At 42.2% G+C, this 19,659-nt stretch overlaps 2 protein-coding genes across 2 annotated transcripts; both read right to left on the bottom strand.

Moving 5' to 3' along the window:
* Positions 1-1,233: 1,233 nt before the first annotated feature.
* Positions 1,234-3,267, bottom strand: LOC133920382 (GDSL esterase/lipase At5g37690-like). The gene is made up of 6 exons (XM_062365003.1): positions 2,895-3,267; positions 2,657-2,784; positions 2,439-2,569; positions 2,254-2,362; positions 1,911-2,160; positions 1,234-1,767 (listed from the first exon to the last, which is right to left on the bottom strand). The coding sequence occupies exons 1-6, from the start codon at positions 3,184-3,186 to the stop codon at positions 1,508-1,510; spliced, it is 1,170 nt and encodes a 389-aa protein (XP_062220987.1). The 5' UTR covers positions 3,187-3,267; the 3' UTR covers positions 1,234-1,507.
* A 12,238-nt stretch (positions 3,268-15,505) lies between these two features.
* Positions 15,506-17,705, bottom strand: LOC133920381 (uncharacterized). The gene is made up of 2 exons (XM_062365002.1): positions 17,024-17,705; positions 15,506-15,839 (listed from the first exon to the last, which is right to left on the bottom strand). Exons 1-2 carry the CDS (start codon positions 17,327-17,329, stop codon positions 15,651-15,653), a joined length of 495 nt encoding a protein of 164 aa, XP_062220986.1. The 5' UTR covers positions 17,330-17,705; the 3' UTR covers positions 15,506-15,650.
* Between the last annotated feature and the right edge of the window lie 1,954 nt (positions 17,706-19,659).

Here is a 19,659-nt window from a genome sequence, read left to right as displayed (position 1 = left end):
AAACTTACGACGCACGGCGATGGGACAGGCCAGGTGACCGAGGGAGGCAGGTGCGATGGCGTTCCACGGATGGGACAGATAGGCAGAGTTCTTAGAGCAAGTTGGGTTCACCTGATTCTCTACGATAATAATCTAATAGTAGAATATCTAGTCAGACATAGGTCTACTAAACAGAGTTCAATTGTTTCTAACATATAAAAAGAGGAGCATCCGATTTATAAGGGGGAAAAAGCAGGAGTAAAAAAAACTCATCTGTAACTAGTTCACAAATACTAATAACAAAATACACATGACGTATGACTAGTTATTCTTAATGAGATCTGAACCTAGATAATTCATATGTTCTTGAGTTCATCATAAACACATACCGCCAATGTGTTCACGTACCCATCGATCAGTACATCTGAAATTATTATTAGAGATTAACCTCGACACGAGTTATTTGCAGGAAGGCAACAGAATCGAATCTCCAAACCACGAGAGTATGGGTTTCATGCATGGAACTCATCTTCCTGGAAGCACTCCCCCACCACGCTTCAATTTTCCGCTGGATCAAATGCAAAAACAAACCTTAATCAGTCGATTTTGCGAGTGGGGAACGAAAACGAGAGAGAGAGAGGTGTTCCTTGCGGGGATTGCTTATCATGGCAATGGATGGGTGGGGAGAGATGAGAACAGAGGATACACATGAGGTCGAGCAAGGAAGTGGATGAGAATGGAGCCCCTGTCCTGCCTGCTCTACTGCGTGCCTGATATGAGAGCATGAGAGTTCCTCTGTCTTGAATGTACCTGCAGCATGTGAGCGCCCAGATGCCTCCAAATGGTGTGGCTCCTGACCTGTCCAGAAACAACCCCTTCCCTGCCTCATCAGCCAGTTTCCTACAGACGATGATGCGTGAGACCACAACTAGAGGGACTACAGGCGTAAAATAGTGAGAATTTTTTTCCCCTCCATCACGTCATCCATCGCAGGCCCAGGATTGCTTTGAAAATTCCACGGAGGGCGCCATGCGGCGCCACGATGGATACGCATTCAACGGCAGAGCGGGTGTGCGCGGGAAGACAAACACGTACACGTTCCAAAATTAGTCTTCACCATTAATTAAATTAAAGAGAGTCGTTGGATATCTTTAGATTCACCGGTTTGTACCCTAAGAGCATGATGGTGGGATTTTTATGGCGGAAAAAGATTTACACGATGGTGGAAAAGGATAGCTGAGATAACTCGCATCAAGTTCAAACTCGCAAGTGATCATCTTCAAAAACAAAATAAAGCTCTCAAGCGATTTACCGTATCTACGGGGGACATTTTTCCTTTTCACTATGAGATGTGTATAGTGTGTATACAAATTTACAAGCACAAAATATTTTTCCTCGCCCTCTGTTTCAACTCAACATTCTTGCACTATCAGAAGTCTGAACGAAACAGGTGACACCAACATCGTATATCGGCACTGGCAATACCCAGAACACACCGCTGGGCGCACCGTGCACTGGCACGGTCGGTTTAGTTTCCCTGGGACGGAGACGGCGCCGGGGCTGGGCTTGACGCCCCGGCGAGAGGAGGAGCCGAAGCGCCCCAGTGCCCGGCGCTCATCATGTCGGCCCAGAGGCGGTCGGCGATCACCTTGTTGGCGGCGTCCGAGGTATGGTACGCGTCCCAGAACACGAACGCGCTGCGGTCAAGGCAGGGCCTCGTGTTGGGCAGGCACAGGCCCCCCACTTCCGAGTCCACGTTGCAGCACGACGTGTGAGCCGTCGTGAACCCTGCGAAACCGAAAGGTGCCACGCGTTAGAGCAGTTGAGCACGCGTGCGCGCGTGCATGGCGCACCAGGACGAGACGGCTCGCCGGCCGGCCGTGCACAGGAAGTGATATGTCTTTGCCACCGTGCGCTGTGTTTGATGGTACCGTGCTTCTCGGGGTGGTCGATGAGCTCTATGACGACGGAGTATGTGTCGGCGAGGGCCATCTGCGCGCCGGGCAGCTTGGTGTTCATGCCGTCGAGTAGCTTCCTGGCGGCCGCGTTGAACTGCACGGCGTACTCGTTCACTTGGCCCAGGCACTGCCCGTTCGCCGAGTGGACGCGCTGCGACGGGATGCAACCCAGCGGGGCCAGCCCGTTGAACACGACCTTCCGTGCGCCCAGCCCGTACAGACGCTGCAGGGAAGCCAATCGATCTATATGTGAGTGATCCATTTTATGAACAACCCTTGCCTTGAGTTCTGGGACAGCGTGAGTGCCAATTCTTGCCTTGAGTTGCCGGTCCAGAGTGGTGATGAGGAGGCGGATGAACTGGTCGTGCGTGTACGTCTTGCCGTCCGCCATGAACGGCTGCAGAAAGTTATTGATGTAGTCGTTGCTCCCTGCAGATACGTACGTACTTCACGTTAATGCCCACCCAGCACATGTGAGTAAGATGAAGAAACCGCCGATACTCGCCAAGTCCGATTTGGAACAATGCCGCATTGACCGCGGCCTCCGCGGCCTTCTTGCCGATCCTAGCGATCATCGCCTTCCTGACGATCTCGAAGCACGATATCTGCTCGTCGAAGGAGAGGTATTGAACCTGCAGCACCACAATGTTTCATGGCATTACGGAGACAAACCGGGAGCATTCCAGGTGGAGAATCAGTGAAGTAACGGCGTGTCTTACGAAGTAGACGCCTGTCTCGTTCAGGATGCCGGCGCCGCCGGAAGCGAAGTTGACGCCGCCGAGCACGTCTTTTCCATACATCGACAGGGACAGGAACGGCGGTGGGGACGCCACGCCGAACTTGTCAGCTGCGTCGACAGAAACGACGCCGCAGGTCATGCCACTTGGTCGATCGTGCCGTGTTGATCAACCAGTAGTCTGCGTACATACAGTTTGTTGAGGTGATATTTGCACTTACCCATGTAGTCTCCGATGGTTTTCCCATTGGTGAACCTCCCGGTGGGCTCGCCGTTGGGGTAGTCGATGCCGTACCAAGGGTAGTTGGACTTGGCGAGGGACATGGGGAAGTAGTTGTTGTTCCCCACGTCCGACATCGAGTCGCCGAACACGTAGGTCACTGGACCCTTGATCGTTGAGGGAGCAGAAGGTATTGTAAGATTTCTCTCGCCGGTCGTAGTCGTGTCGGCGGTGCCGCTGATGACTGAATGCGCGAGGACGGCAATGGCGAAGACAACGGCGAGAGATGCCATTGTTGCTTTGCCTCTGAAGTATCTGCAGTTTTCTGTGTGTGTTCGTGTTTCTTGTGCTGTTGGCTGCTGCAGCTGCTGAGTGGCGATGGTTTGTAACGGGGTGGCGAGGCGTTAATTTATACCCCAAGCGTGGTTGCATCACGCCGTGCCATTTTCTTCAAGTTTGGGTTATTCCAGTATAACGGTTTAAGTTTCCAGCTTGAGTGTAGTGATGAACTGATACAGCTATTCGTGTAAGAAAATGGAGAGGAGGAATCGGCATGGGAACAAGCGTTGCGTGGTAGCTGAGGTAGTTGAAGAACCTATGGCCTTCTTGCTTGAACCTCTTCGATGGTTTAACTTGAGAAATGACTATGGAAATGATGTTAGTGCATGAGTGGTTGGGATTTAGAAATCTACAATTGGAGAACCAAATTCTGAAGAAATTGTCAGAATATATGAGCTTAACCCATTATATTTGTATAATTTCAAATAAATTTCAAAGACTCGATCATAGAAAGGAGGTGTATTTCTTTAGTCTCACGTAGTTTATTCTATCCCATTGCACCGACGTGCACCGACGAATAGGGGGCAATTGACTATTTGCCACTCTCCTGGATGGTGCACTCCCATTTGCCATCCTACCGTAAGACATCGCCAAAATGCCACTGGGCCCGCATGTCAGTGACTAAGCATAAACAGTAACTGCTAGAACAGTACCGAGAGTTGAAAAAACAGTAATGAGAGCTAAAAATCTTGTGTAATTCAAACTAAAAAATGCTAAAAAATGTGTCGGTTTTTGTACGTGCTCTATAATTCATAGGAAACCTATTTTAACTGGATTCACCTAAAAATCTTGTGTATATTCAAACTAAAATTCCCCAAAATGTGCTAATTTTGCAACTTCTAGCAATTTTTAAGACCTCATAAAAATTCCCAAAAAATCAGGTAAAATTCACTAATATTCCTCTAATGTGATGTACTAATTTCTAAAATTATCTTCTACTCTAGTTTATAAGGTGAAAAAGTAAATTCCTTTGTAATGCCCATTTATTATAATGTGATGTATTAATTTATTAATAATGCATATTACAAAGAAACTCATTTTTTCACCAATAACATAGGGTAGAAGATAATTTTAGATATGTAGTAAGTATAAAAAGTGCTAAAGCCAACTGTAACAACTATCGATGTTTAAACGATGCAAGCGGTCTATGGTGTTTGGGTCTCTTTCTCGACCTACCTAGGTGAACTCCACATTCGAGAAGGACAAAGACACATAACACCGCCCACATCTCGTCTTATCATCATCAGTCATCCAACCAACACCATCAACCCATCATTATGATCATTGTGCAAGTAATTAAAGCATATACTCGCGAACGATGAAACATTTCACCGTTCGACTTCTACTGATGACCTCAACACTTGCTAAGCATCACAAATAGCATTTTAAGTTAGATAACACCATATTAAAACCAGGCTACAAGGATACGCATCAATAATTATTCGAGACGGGAGAATTAGTGCATCAATATAGGTTCTACCCATCATAAATCTGACATCAACTCGAACTTATGCATAACATACATAAAGCATAGTTTATCACATATGATGCATATGATACAAATTAATGGGAGAAGTATGCTTAGATGCATGCATTGCTATTTGAGTGACCGCCTAATGCTACCTACGCAACACGCAAAATTCTGGGATATTGGTGTCACCTTCAAATGCGACCAAATAAAGTTGAACACATCAAACTTTGTGTTCTCCTTCATCTGAGCAACCAAGTTCCTTGTGTAAGATAGAATACCGTTGGTGAAAGGATAATGATGTTGCCTAGAGGGTGGTGAATAGGAGTTTTTACAAAACTTCGACCTTTTTTACTATTTGGACTAAACTTGCAGCGGAAATAAAACTAACAGATTTTTCACAATAGAAAAACCTAAATATATTAGGCTCAACTAGTGCACAAACACGCTAAACAAATGTGAATGTCATAATCCTAGAGTGTGAAAAAGATTATTCAAATTTAGCAAGAAACTCTAAAAAGACTTGCTGAAATTGCCGTTCATCGGATGGTCTAATTACTGCTCATCGCTACTTCCAATTTTACTGTTCATCGAAACTTTCGATACTGTTCATCAGAACTTCTGATCAATTGCAAAGCAGTAGATTTAAATATCACGAAATTAACTCAATACGCATACAAATAAGCATACAATCATAAATATGAAAGTAATGCACAAGAGTAAGGAAACATGAAGATAAATGATTTGTTACCGAAGTTCAGATATCTATCAATATCTTGTGTCTCCGTTGAGTAATCTCGGTCAACCATTTTTCTCACGAGATTGCACATATGCACTCCTCATCCCCAGTATAACCAAATCTTCCTCCACCCCGGAGATGGTGAGTTCCGCTACCACTTCTGGGCCTCTTCACAATCTTCACCTGAGGAGATCGCCGACAATCCACTACTAAGCCATCTAGGAGATGGTGTCTCCAAGAGTAACAAACTCCCAAACTCACGTACGATCAACGCTGAGTGCTCAACACATGTAACTAATGCGACAACCGTGAGCTACCAAAGCACCACACTCTTCACACCTCTCTTCCTCTATTCACTAAGCCACAAAAGCTTGATTCTCACCAAATGTTGATAGAAAGGGAAGGGGAGCACTCAAAGGTGAAACACTAAGTTCAAACACCTCACACAGGAAACATAAAGCTAGCCGAGCAACTAGCCCCATAAAATGAGGCTAAATGGTATTTATACTTCACTCTAAAAAAACTAGCTGTTGGGCAAATTCTTCACTGATTGGAACTTTCGATCCCCAAATCAGAACTTCCGATCTCTAAAACCTTAACGGTCGGAAACAAGCTGTTACATCTTTTTCCAGCACACATCAGATGTTCTGATCTCCACATCAAAACTTTTGATCAGTTTAAAACAACAGATTTTGAACTTCACAGACCAACCTAGATCTGGCAGAAACTACACATCAGAACTTCCGATCCAGACATTGAAACTTTCGATTAAAAACAAACTCCTAACTAAGAACCCCAACTCGGCACAAGACCAGAGATTACGATCACAATCGGAACTTCCAATTGACTCCCACACAGTTAACCGAGAACACCAAGTTCTCAACAAACCAAAATGTCTGACCCATATCGGAACATCCGATCGACACATTGAAACTTCAGATACCTATCACTTAGTAACCTAAGAACACCAAATTCTCAGAGACTGGACTGTCCGACCCCAATCGGAACATCCGATCCTAACATCGGAATTTCCGATACACACAAACTTTTGCCAACAAAGACACTCTAGGAACTTTCATAAACACACATCTGATACTTCCACGAGTTTAATCACCACACGCCACAAAGGACAACAACAACAACAACAACAACAACAACAACAACAACAAATGGTTAAATCTAAAACACATTTTAGATACCGTGGACTTATAAAGCGATCTCTCAACACAAACACATCCCGCACTAAGCACATGGTTTGAGCACTTGACACAACAATCGAGCAACACTTTCGGCAGCCCCTCTTGATTGTACAGCTATTGATCCTATAACCCAATCTCCCACCAAACTCCTTGAGACCAGCAAAACAAAAAAACCTATTCTAGTTATACTTTTGCCTTAAACAATCCCATCGGACTTGACGAACACATCATCCACGCCCTGACGCTTCTCATAACTCTTCAAGGCTTATCATTAACTCTTCTTCTCTTGATGACGATGATCATCCTCTCTTCCATTTTGATCTTCACTTGATCTTCAGAAAGCTTGATGAAGTTCACTTGATTGTTTCCCATGCACTAAGCGTGGAAGACTTCTCTTTTCACATTATATTCATCTGTTTCACCACTTAGGTATGAACCATAAGCATCAAGCACACAAGTTGTCCACTAAACTTGTTTTGATCTTGCTCTTCTAACTTGGTATATTGAATATCTTAATTTAATTCATGCCTTCTTATGGAACCTAACTCTAACTCACTCTCAAGCACAAAGTACATGAGTTGATCCATAGAACTCTATTGACAATATCATATATTTAGTCACTTAGTTCCATAAGTGACTTAGTCTTAATGCATATTGTCTATCTTCTTGAGACCATACTCAATCTTCGAGGTCTCTTCTACTCTAACTTCTTCTTCATCACATGAGCATCACCTACATTGATCTTTATACATCTCTCTTAATCTTCATGGAATTCATCAATATATCCATGCTCAATCCACCATGCATCACCTATGAAACAACCTACTTACAATTCTCAACACAATTGTTAGTTCATAGGTATTATCATTAATTACCAAAATCACACTTAGGGCTAAATGAACCTTCAGTTGGCATCTCCATCCTTAGGTACAATGGTCTTCCTGAACATCCTGTTGAGATAGCATAGAAAGGGAGAAGACCTTTTGTTTCGCCAAGTTTGTATTCATCGTCCATATTGTACATGAATTCCATATCACCTGTTTCCAGAACATTTTCACTGTGGATCTGCTCTGTGTTACGAAGATCATCTAAAGTGAAACCCATGAGTCTGGCAAAAGCTGTATACTTGACTTTGTACCAAGTATCATTGGTCATCCAATGAATAGTCCTTATAGTATCCTTCCCAACGTATATAGTAGCATAGAACTGAGAAATCACTTCATCACACCAAGGATATTCAAAAGCCATTATCCTTTTCAGATATAAAAGCCACATACTACTATCACTTCATTGAGGATATCATCATCTTGGTTCTCCAAATAGCTCCAATCAATCCACTGCATACGAGAGGTGGGATACTTCCTGCTGAAAGAAGTTTCAGAAACGATTGTCAGTGGAGAATCTGTCATACTTAAAAAATCAGATTCTCTTTGCTTTTTTACAATAGAAGATCTACCATTGTAGTTGAGGCAATGTCTTATATAATCATTGGACCTTTCAGGTACTTGCATCCTTAAGGGTCCAATTTCCCTTTATTCCTCCATCTCAATATCTTCCTCAATTTCTGCTTGGGCACTAGAGGTACTTCCTCTTCTAGGTGGTAGAGAGACACCTCTCCCAACATTTGATGTTTGAGCACTCTGCTCAGTGCCAGGAATGGGTGTAGGATCAAGATTTCTGCTCCTTCTAGTTGTTTGCTTTGTTTTGAGTATTCCCCTTAAGCTTTCCGACAACGATGAATCAGTTCTAGCTTTGATTCTCCTCTCATAGGCATGTCTATCTTCCATTTCTACTGATCCTAGGACAAATATGATATAGATAAAGATTTAGGATCAACCGAAAAGAAGATAAGATGAAAATACAGACTTAAGTGCTGAAAATTCTAAACATGAGAAGTTCTGATAGTTTCAACTGGAAGATCCGATCTAATCGGAAGTTCTGGTGTCCCCGATCGGAGGTTCTGATTTTTAGACCCTAGCACCAAACTCAAGATTTCTACAAGATTCACAAATAACCTTGAAAGGAGCTACAAGTTAGACTTTCACTAAAGGGATTTGCAAGAAACCTAAGATTTGAAGAGGAGAGGAAACTTGATGAGATTACCTTGAGAGAGACCAAAAGATGAAGTAGGGCTTCGATCTGGAGGGGAAACAACGAATCCAACTGAAGGATGACCTAACCAGAGGTAGATCGGAGTATTCGGTCGCTCAGAACGTCTAGCCGCCGAGAGAGTCGTGAGACACGGTGAGAGGCCGGCAGTGAAACGAAAGGAATGAGGAGAAAAAAATGTTTCACTGAGGTTAAAGATGTTGTCAAAATTCCCACATCGGAAGTTCCGATATGTGAAAATTTTTAAAAAAACTAAAGATTGGAAGTTCTGATTGGAATATTGGAAATTCCGATAAGAGGATTTTTCCAAGGATAAATCTGGCAATTTCAACAGATCGGATGTTCCAGTATGAAAAACCGAATGATCTGATATGTGAAAAATTCCAGAAAAATTGAAGCTTGAGAGATTTGAAACTTGAGATACCAACGGATTTATAGAGAGATTTATCAGTCAAACACTTTGGTTATTTTTCCACTTGTGATCAGCGAACAAACGAGCAATCAAAGCTATGATCACAAGCGAATCAACACGATCCGAGTATTAAAATGGATAAATTGGTATGAGAATAACCAATAAATCTAACAAGGGTTAAAAACACAAATAGAACCAAAAATAGTGAATTAACTAAGATAAATGGATTGTATGAATCCAATCATTGTACTAGGACCAAAATTAATTTAGAATGAGATCTCTTAGCACATAGATTCACATTTCACGCATAAGTCACCCAAAGGTCACTTAATTACAAAAATATCAATTTATTCACATCATGTGGTCTTTGTATGCTCAAGTAGAGAGCAATATGTTGCCAAGATATATTCACCATCTTAGGTCAAACACCTGGGAAAATGCAAACATTGTATGCTAAGAGTCAAGCCACGTTTTGAGAATTTAGGATATTTAGCTTATTTCTCAACTTGCAAAACCTATACTTATCTAGGGGCTTGGTGAAGATATTCGCTAATTATTTTTCCATTCTTATGTGTTGTATGTCTGTATCACCTTTTGTGGAGTGATCTCTAAGGAAATGGTGTCAGATATCTATGTGCTTGGTTCGGGAGTGTTGGACTAGGTTGTTGACTATCTTGATTGCGCTTTCATTGTCATACAAGAGATGCACTTTGCTCATATAAATTCCATAATCTTTCAAAGTTTGCCTCATCCAAAACAATTGTGTGCAACAACTACCCGTGGAAATATATTCCGTTTCGACGTTGGATAGAGCTACGGAATTTTATTTTTTGAAAGACCATGACATTAGAGACCTACCCAAGAATTAGCATAAATCCGAGGTGCTTTTTCTATCCACTTTACAACCCACATAATCTGCAATGGAATATCCAATGAGATTAAAACTTGAACATTTACGATACCAAAGCTCTAGGTTAGGTGTATAAACTAGATATTAAAAAATTCTCTTAACGACCACTAAGTGACACTACTTCAGAGCAGCTTAAAATCTTGCACACATGCACACACTAAGCATAACATTGGATCTAGGTTCACAAATATAAATCAAAGAGCCTATCATGTAACGGTATACCTTTTGATCAGCGGATTTACCGTCATTGTTGAGATCGAGATGGCCATTTGCTTGCATGGGAGTGCAAATAGGTTTGGCGTTCTCCATGTCAAATCTCTTGAGCATATCCTTAATATACTTGGTTTGATATATGAACGTCCCTTTCTTGAGTTCCTTCATTTGAAATCCTAGAAAAAACTTCAACTCCCCCATCATCGACATGTCGAACCTTTTGGTCATCATTTTACTAAGCTCTTCACTAAAAGATTTGTTAGTAGGATCAAATATAATGTCATCGACATATATTTGGTACATAAATAAAACATCATTAAGATTTTTAGTAAAGAGAGTAGTATCGACTTTTATTCTTCACTAGAAAGTCCTTAAGGCTCTCATACCACGCTCTAGGAACTTGTTTAAGCCCATAGAGTGTCTTATAGAGTTTATAGATATGAGATGGGAACTTGGGATCTTCGAAACCTAGGGGTTATTCAAACATATACCAATTCTAAGAGGGTCCATTAAGAAATACACTATTTACATATATTTGATAAAGCTTGAAATCATATTGAGTAGCAAAAGCAAATAATATACTAATAGACTCTAATCTAGCAACGAGGGCGTAAGTCTCACCAAAGTCCAAACCTTCGATTTGTGTAAAGCTTTGTGCAACTAGTTTTGCCTTTTTCCTCGTCACTGTCATGTTTTCATCTTGCTTATTGCGGAAAGCCCATTTAGTGCCAATCATATTTTGGTTAGATCTTTCCGCCATTAACCATACCTTGTTCGGGTGAAATTATTTAATAAGAACATGGATTTCTCTCCGGTCATATGATTAGTGCATCCGCTATCGATTACTCAACTTCTTCCACCGAAGGCATAGTTCTACAAAAATAGGTCAAATTCTTTTTTTTTAGGTACCCACACTTGCTTGGATCTTTTCATGTTAATCACAAGCATTTTTGGTACCCACACTTGCTTGGATCTTTTCATGTTAATCACAAGCATTTTTGGTACCCAAATAGATTTCTTAATAGAAACATACTTATTTCGAACACCAACATACTTAGCAACAATTCTACCATGAAGCACTTTTGTAAGCATGTACGATGCATCAAAAGTGGCTTGAGGTGCATGATCATGGTTTTGGATACTTTTGGCTTTGATAAAGTTGATGAATCCTTGCTTTTGTACCAAGGTTTCAACCCTTTTTTCCCTTGTGAGGATATTATCAAGTCCTTCAAATTCGACTTCAAGAGTTTTATGGACTTTATCTAAGCAATCTAATTAGAAATATTTCACTTGAGTTCTCAGGACTAACATTTGAAGTTTTGGCTAACTCAAGCATTTTAGCCTAATTTTTATTTTTCTCCCTCTCTTTATCAAGGGTCTTCTCGAGTTCAAAGTTTCTCTCTTTTTCAAAGATGAGTAATTCTTCTTGCTTCTCAAGAGTTTACTCTTGAACTTCTATTATTTCAAGTAATTCACACATGCTAGGTTAAGATATTTTGCTTAAATCATCTAGCAAATCATCATCACTATCGCTACTACTACTATGTTCACTAGTCATATCAATATCATGGGATTTTCTAGTAGATGGTACCTTGCGCCCTTTTCCAATGAGACAAATGGATGCCTCATCATCGCTTGAATGATCAAAGAGCGACTTGGTCGGTGGAGTGGTTGCAAAAGCAATGGTGGTAACACCTTCATCCTCATTAGAGTTGGTGTCAGAGTCGTTGGAGTCCAATTATTAACCAATGTGAGCTTAACATTTGAAGCTCTTCTCGTGGTACTTGCTTTTCTCCTTCTTGTTATACTTCTCTCTCTTCGCATAGTCTTTCTTGTCCTTCTTGTTTGGACAATCGGCTATGAAGTGATCCGATTCGCCACACTCATAGCATCTTCTTAATGAGTGTCTTCCCTTTGACTTGCCAAAGGTTTTCCTTCTACCACCCTTGTTGTGGCCATTCTTCTTGAGAAACTTGCTAGATCTCTTTATGAGAAGTGTCATGTCTCCCTTGTCTTGGTGATCTTCACTATCATCCTCACTTGTGCTTGATTTAGTTTCTCTCCTTGCTTTCAAGGATAGATCTTGTTTTTTTTTTTTTTTTGAGATTGAGTTTTGGTTGTTGAGATCATAGACTTCATTCAACTCTTATTGCATCAAGTCATATGCTAGTATTCTTCCAAGGACGATATGAAATTTGAGTGTGTTGAAGTCTTCTCGCTCACGAATGAGAGTCACTAAAGTGATATTCCTTAGAGTGATGGCTTGAAGCATTTTCTTAACTATGAAGTTATCGGCCATCTCCTTGCATCCAAGCCCTTTTATCTCATTCATGAGTAGGCTTAGATGATTGTACATATCACTTGGTGTCTCATCATCGCCCATGGTGAAGCAATCCAGCTTGCTCCTCAATAATTCAATCTTCAATTCTTGGACGCTTGAAGTGCCCTCATGGGTATCACGAAGTGTATCCTATATATCTTTTGCACTCTCAAGACCTTCCACCCGGTTGAACTCATCTCCACTCACCACGTTAAAGATTGCATTTGTGGCTTGAGTGTTCTTGTGTTCATTGAGATCATGTTCGGGGGTGGGCTTACTTGAATCATGCATGGTATAGCCATTTTCCACTATACGCCAAATAGAAGGGTTAATAGATTTCAAATGTATTTTTATCTTATGTTTCCATACGGCATAAGGTGTACCATCAAAGTATGGAGCTCTACAGGAAGGACTTGATATGTATGTAGAAGATGCATTTGGATATTCATATGGGATTCTAGTTCTTTCCCCTTTTTCCGTATGGGAACTCTCCAAGCGGTTAAGCCTAATTGAAAGATTAGTCTCTGATACCAATTGAAGGACCAAGATACCAGCCTAGAGGGGGGTTGAATAGGCACCTTTCCAAATATTAAAATAGCACAGCGAGAACAGGTCAGATGTTCTGATATTAAATATCAGATGTTCCGACTGACACCGGAAGTTCCTATTTGCCTGAAATTTGAATCTAGCTAGATCTACAAGCAAAGATAAATTAAACTAAGAAAAGTAGGATGCAACATGATATGATGCTATTTAATTTGAAGTAGAACTAGCAATCACAAAGTCTGACTCAAGATAATAAGCGAACTGCTTGAAATCACATAAGAGGTGAGAAATAATCGAAGGCAGAGACAAGATGGATTTGTTCCCGAAGTTCAGATCCTTAAGGGGATCTTAAGTCTCTGTTGAGGGGGTCGATCACACTTGAGTTGGGTCTCTTTTAACCCTTTTTCCTCCCGAGATAGCATGAAGTACTCCTCATCTTCCTTTCATATTTCTTTCCTTACGGAGGCAAAATCTAGCATTCACAAACTTCTCACGATGCACCACAGATGAATCGATGGCTCGTAAGCGATTCCTAACCGTCTAGGAGACCTCAATCTCCAAGAGTAGCAAATGCGCATGAAGAATGCTTGGAGATGAACCCTAATGCTCATAGATTTGAATGCTTTCACTAGTACTTGAATCTCCTCTCAAATCTCTCACCAGAGATTGGATCACTTAGAAGGGAGAGAGGAGAGGTGAAAAGTTTCTCTAAATGTTTTTCACAAGACAAAGGGAGTAGCAGTCGGCTTGGGAGAGGTGGAGGGGTATTTATAGAGTACCCCCTAAAAACTAGCTGCTATGTACTTTTTCGGCCCACATCGGAACTTCCGATATATAGATCAGAACTTCCAATCTATGCAAAGTAACATCCTCTTGTGCTCACTTGTGCTTGATTCGGTTTCTCTTCTTGCTTTTAAAGTTAGATCTTATTTCTTTAAGCTTGAGCTTTGATTGTGCAGATCATAGACTTCCTTCAACTCTTGTTGCATCAAGTCATGTGCTAGGATTCTTCCAGGACGTCATGAGGTTTGAGTGTGTTGAAATCTTGTCGCTCATGGATGAGAGTCACTAAACTGACATTCCTTGGAGTGATGGCTCGAAGCATTTTCTTGATTATGAAGTTATCGATCATCTCCTTGCATCCAAGCCCTTTTTATCTCATTCACGAGTAGGCTTAGACGGTTGTACATATCACTTGGTGTCTCATCATCGCTCATGGTGAAGCGATCCAACTTGCTCCTCAATAACTCAATCTTCGATTCTCAGACGCTTGAAGTACCCTCATGGGTATCACGGTGTGTGTCCCATATCTCTTTTGCACTCTCAAGAGTAACAAATGTGCATGAAGAATGCTTGGAGATGAATCATAGTGCTCAAAGATTTCAACGCTTTCACTAGCACTTGAACCTCCTCTCAAATCACTTAGAAGGGAGAGTGGAGAGGTGAAACATTGCTCTAAATATTTTTCATAAGACAAAGGGATCGGCAGCAATCTTTGTTGAGGTGGAGGGGTATTTATAGAGTACCCAAAAAACTGGCCGTTATGTGATTTTTCAGTCCTCATCGAAACTTCTGATATATATATTGAAACTTCCGATCTATGCAAAGTAACAGCATCGACCTACTCCATCCAAACCACTGGAAGAATACAAACATCAGAACTTTCGACCTCACATATCGGAACTTTCGATTAGCAAAGTACTTCCATCACGAGAACCCAAGATTTTGACAAGGCCAAACTATTTAATCTACATCAGAACTTCTAATCACAGAACCGAAACTTCTGATTAGCAAAAGAATTCTAACCTGAGAACTCGAGGATTGAGACAACCCGGACATTCCGATCTACATCGGAATTTCCGACCAAAATGTCGGAAGTTCCGATTAAATCAAAACTAGAAACCCAAGAGCCTTCAAAACCCAAAACATCAGGCATTCCGACTATGACCAAAACTTCTAATCGAACCAATCGGAACTTCCAATTTTTCCAAAAAAAATTATACCCAAATATTCGTATTATGAATAGTGTCTCTTATTCTAAGGATAATCTTTGAGCACTAAGTTCATAACAAAGTTTTTAATGTTGCATCCCTCTTAGTAGTACGGCATTCCTATATTCAATATAAAATAAAATTCTTATAACCATAGACGTATCCTAGCGCCATCTTCTTTCTTCATTTTTATAGATCACCAACATCGTTTAACTTTCATCATTAGAACTTTTACCTATTCAAATACTTATTGAACATATTAGTCCCTTAATCGCTTATCATCAATCATCAAAACCCATGTAGAGACCTAGATGCACTTTCAACTATAACACACAACCATCAAGCACAGCATTCAGCTGAAACAGAAGATACCAACCACGTAAAATTCTATCAGAATCATAAGCAGCGAGGAAAACAGGAGTTTCCATTGCCATGGTAGGAACAGTGCAATTTACAAGGCAAAGCCTGGCTTTCTGAACACCTGCATTTGGCCTGCCCCAAGAGTGAATATTCATGAACCATTTGTCCGGTCGTCGTCAATGGGGTGACTGGGTGAGGGCTCTACCGCTGTCCTGAACAGCAGGATGTAGACCTTATCAACAGAAAAGTACAAGAATCCACCCCGGGCGTGCGTGACATATGAACCGAAACTCGTCCCTACGATGCAGTGCCAAGCTGGCCCGTAAGCAGTATCAAACTCCTGTCAGCAAAGGATGAGATATTATCAGTATGTACAAGATTGCATCCAAAAACAGAATAACACAGACAAAATGAGAAAAATGCCGACAAATAATGGGGATATGTGGTTGTCTGATTAAGCATGGGAATGAAATGTGTGAGATGGACCCAGATTCATCTGTTTGGTTGTTTAGAGATTTTGTTAGATTCAGGTAAGTGAAAAGATCCATACAGTCTTTACCATATATAATTGTAGGATGAACTGATACGAGCAATAACCATGCCGGGCACTAATTAAACATTCTAAAGTGACAGGTTGAAATTTTTCAATACATGCAGCAAATTCAAGATTCAATGGTCATCATTACAGTCAAACTTGTCTGTCCTTTTGTGAAATGACAACCACCTGAATACATGATGACATGACCTTCTGATTGCGCAATGTATTCAATGCTAATGTAGGATTAGTGGTAGTTAGCTACTACATAGATTGCATAAGGATGTCTCAGCACAATTGCAAGACATACTTCATTCAACTTGACCCCATTGCCTAGTTGTTCAGAAACCGATACTTCAACTGCCAATGATGGGATCAGCAATTCCCAGACCTGTCCAGGTGAGCTGAGTGGGAAACAAACAACAAGCATATTTTTCGATTCAGACGCATGAGGGCAGTTCAGGGGCAATCTGAAGAACACCATTTAGGCAGCAAAAACAAAACGGTACAAAACAATGCAGAGCGTCTATCAGCATGGACATGAACGCACTTGGCACAATCCTCGTCAGCAAGGCCGCAACGACGGATACAGCATAAACCAGTAACGAGTTATGAGTTTATGACTGTATTGCTGTGAGAACGCGCACTGCACGAGAGGGTGCAACCACAATATCGTGGCAATGCATGCTCTCCAAGAACCAAAACTGCTCCATGGGAGTAGTTCTTGGGGGCTGTAGCAACCATTTCTTGTTCGTAACAAGCAAGATGTCTCAGGCCCAAGTATGAACAACCTCACAACCTCAGATACTCTAATCCGCGACTAATAAAAAGAGCATTTCATTAGGACACGACCAAGTACTATCATTGGAGAATGTATTCAGTTAACTATGCGTTTTTCCAAATAAGCAATTTGCCCACGGCCAATTTGCAGAAACAGCGCAGCGAAGGTGAAGTGCCAGTAAAGTAGCTGGCTTGTGCTTAGAACTTACCTTCTTGAGTGCGAGCGCGAGGCGCTTGGGCTCGAGCCGGCGCGGGAAGTGCGGCATCGCGGCGAGCTCGTCGCGGGCGCAGCGGAACGCGCGCCGCTGCAGCGCGGGCGGCATGTCCACGGCCACAACCCTCACCACGGCCTTCCTCTCCTCGCCGCCCGCGTCCGCGCCCGACGGTTTCTCCCCGGAGGAGACTCCGACTCCCCCCTCGGCGCCCTCCGCGAGCCGGCGTTCGACGCCGAGCAGCGACCTGATGACCCCGCCCCGGCGCCCCGCCACCTCACCGGCCTCCTGCTGCTCCCTCATGCTCGGGCTCGGCCCTCTCCCTCGCTTCGCAGCGGGCCGAAAGTTTTGACCAGGATGGAGCCGGCCGAGAGGCGAGTGCGTTTGCCTCTAGCGCCGTGCTGTGCAGCGGCTTGGGCGGCTTTAGTTTTTGCTTTTCGGGGAGGACGTTGGGGGCCGTTAAAGCGGGCGTACCTTGTATCGTTTTTCCGCTGCCCGGGAAGCCCGCCGGTGGGATCACCGACGCGCGGGAGCGGGGCTCGCGTCGCGGCACGGCAGGGCACGAGCGGGCGAAGCAAGTCGCGCACCTTTGGGCGAGCACCGTGCGGGGGGAGCCGCCGAGCCGCGACCGTTGCGAGGAGGTTTGCCCGGGCCGCGCGGCACACCGCAGCCAGCAGCCCGTGCCAGTGTCTCGCCATCACTGCTGTACTGGCATTTTACGGTACTAGAGCCGTTGGAGTGGCAGGAACACATAGCAGTCCGTGTCGGTTCGAGATTTGTTGGGTTTTGAAATCCTCAAGGAGCCCAGATACAAAAACATTGCAGATACATAGATAAGCCCACTAACTTTTTTAAAAAAAAAAAGTTAACCCCCAATAAACAATTAAATAACAGTAGAGCTTTACCGATTACTTGCCACCGTAATTATCAACTAATTAACTACTATGCAGTTTTAGGTGATTCGAAGAAAAGAAACCTCGAAATGCGACCACATAGTCAAAATAATCAAACACGGACGCAGTGTGGTCTATCTAATACTTTTGTCGTCCAACCATCTGCATCAAATGCTCGACATCCTGCATGGCAGCTTCAGCCCCATGATCCAGTTTTTGGGCCAATTCTCCTTCACAGTACCAAAAAAATGAGATCTTTTGCCGATTCTGAGTTAGCTCTTCTCCTTTATCACTCATGGCTTCTCAGCACATCCGCTTGTTCAGCTTCATACGCTTCTTTAGCCTCCTTAACCAAGGACCCCAATATTAATTGATTCGCAGTCCTAAGTTCACAGAGAAACGCCATTTCTTTTTAGATTGTCAAGCAAATGCCCTTTACGATCTTACCATCATATTTATGTGCATCGGCCACCAACTTTGATAGCTCATCTACTGAAACATCTAGAAAAAAAAAACACGCTTCGGCCCATTACGGGTCCGTTTGGTTCAAGGGATGAGGTGGGATGGGATGGGACGATCTCTATTTTTGTGGTGTTTGGTTCAGGGGCAGCAGGAATGGGATGATCCCTTCTAAAGAATATTCTCTCAATATGCTGGATGAAGATATCCCTCAAAATTGGTGAGATGAAACCATCCATCTTTGCTAATCATGCACATTAGTAAAATGATTAATAATATTAGTATGCTTGTATTACTTATTAGTACATATTAATATAAGATTAGAATTTGTAAGGGTTAATGTCCTAATTATTGCTAATTAATGAGCTAATTAGAGTATGATTATGGTTAATTAGTATATTTTATTGTTAATTAGTAATGACTATGGCAAGAGTAACATTAATATATGTTGGTGCATGTTGATTAGTGTATTATTAATAATTATTATTTAAAATTAAAAAAAATAATTAGTTGATGATTCTCATTCCCATCCGTCCTCATCCCTCCCACCAAACAAAAAAGAGACTCATCCCATCCAACCAACCAAACAAAAAAGAGATCATCACATCCCTAAAAACAGGGATGACCCTATCCCATCCCACTTTATCTCCCAACCAAACGGACCCTACATGAATGACAAGTTTCCACCGAATGGAGCAGCCGAGAACACATTTACAAAGTATTATGATTTACCTCTTGAGGATCGCCAACTACAATTCTTTTCTTCAGGGTAACATATCATCTTCAGAGCTGTAGCAAGTTTCGTTAAGTCCCAATCTTGAGAGTTAATGCCAGACACATCCTTAAGGTGTTCACTGGCAAGACGCAAGGACGTTGAATTTTTCTTCAAACATAAATCACAGTCAAGCAAAACGCATGGCTGCGAACGGACATGGAGTCCAATGGTAAAGCCGCTCGGTTCGACCGCGTCCACCAGGGTTCGAGCCCCGTGCGCCGCACACTCCGTCAAAAAGTCTCCAACAAAACCTCTGGGAAAGGGCCCTGTTCTTAAAAAAACGCATTCCATCACAATAATACTCTCTCATTAACCTGGATACAAAGAGCATTGCTTCATCATTAAAAGAAAAATGCCAAGGCAAAAAATTACATAAAAATATTGCAACGAAACCTTTGGTCAATGACAATTAAGGATCCTAAGTGCACAGTGCACAGTGCACAAACGATTTCCCAGTGTAACACTAACGATAAAGCAGAAGCCAATCCATGCCAGGCATGATATAA

This window comes from Phragmites australis, chromosome 6, assembly GCF_958298935.1.
Source record: "Phragmites australis chromosome 6, lpPhrAust1.1, whole genome shotgun sequence".
In the NCBI taxonomy this organism is placed as follows: Eukaryota; Viridiplantae; Streptophyta; class Magnoliopsida; order Poales; family Poaceae; genus Phragmites; species Phragmites australis.
The sequence above is the reverse complement of the archived record's forward strand: the minus strand, read 5'-3'. Positions and strand labels throughout refer to the sequence as shown.

Bases quoted from the DNA above. Each gene is read 5' to 3' on its own strand.
- LOC133920381 (XM_062365002.1), bottom strand. From the start codon at position 17,329: ATGAGGGAGCAGCAGGAGGCCGGTGAGGTGGCGGGGCGCCGGGGCGGG. The intron at 15,840-17,023 runs GTAAGTTCTAAG...CTTTGCTGACAG, and splicing joins TCGCGCTCGCACTCAAGAAG to GAGTTTGATACTGCTTACGG.
- LOC133920382 (XM_062365003.1), bottom strand. From the start codon at position 3,186: ATGGCATCTCTCGCCGTTGTCTTCGCCATTGCCGTCCTCGCGCATTCA. The intron at 2,570-2,656 runs GTAAGACACGCC...GTGGTGCTGCAG, and splicing joins ACGAGACAGGCGTCTACTTC to GTTCAATACCTCTCCTTCGA. The intron at 2,363-2,438 runs GTATCGGCGGTT...ATCTGCAGGGAG, and splicing joins TTCCAAATCGGACTTGGCGA to CAACGACTACATCAATAACT.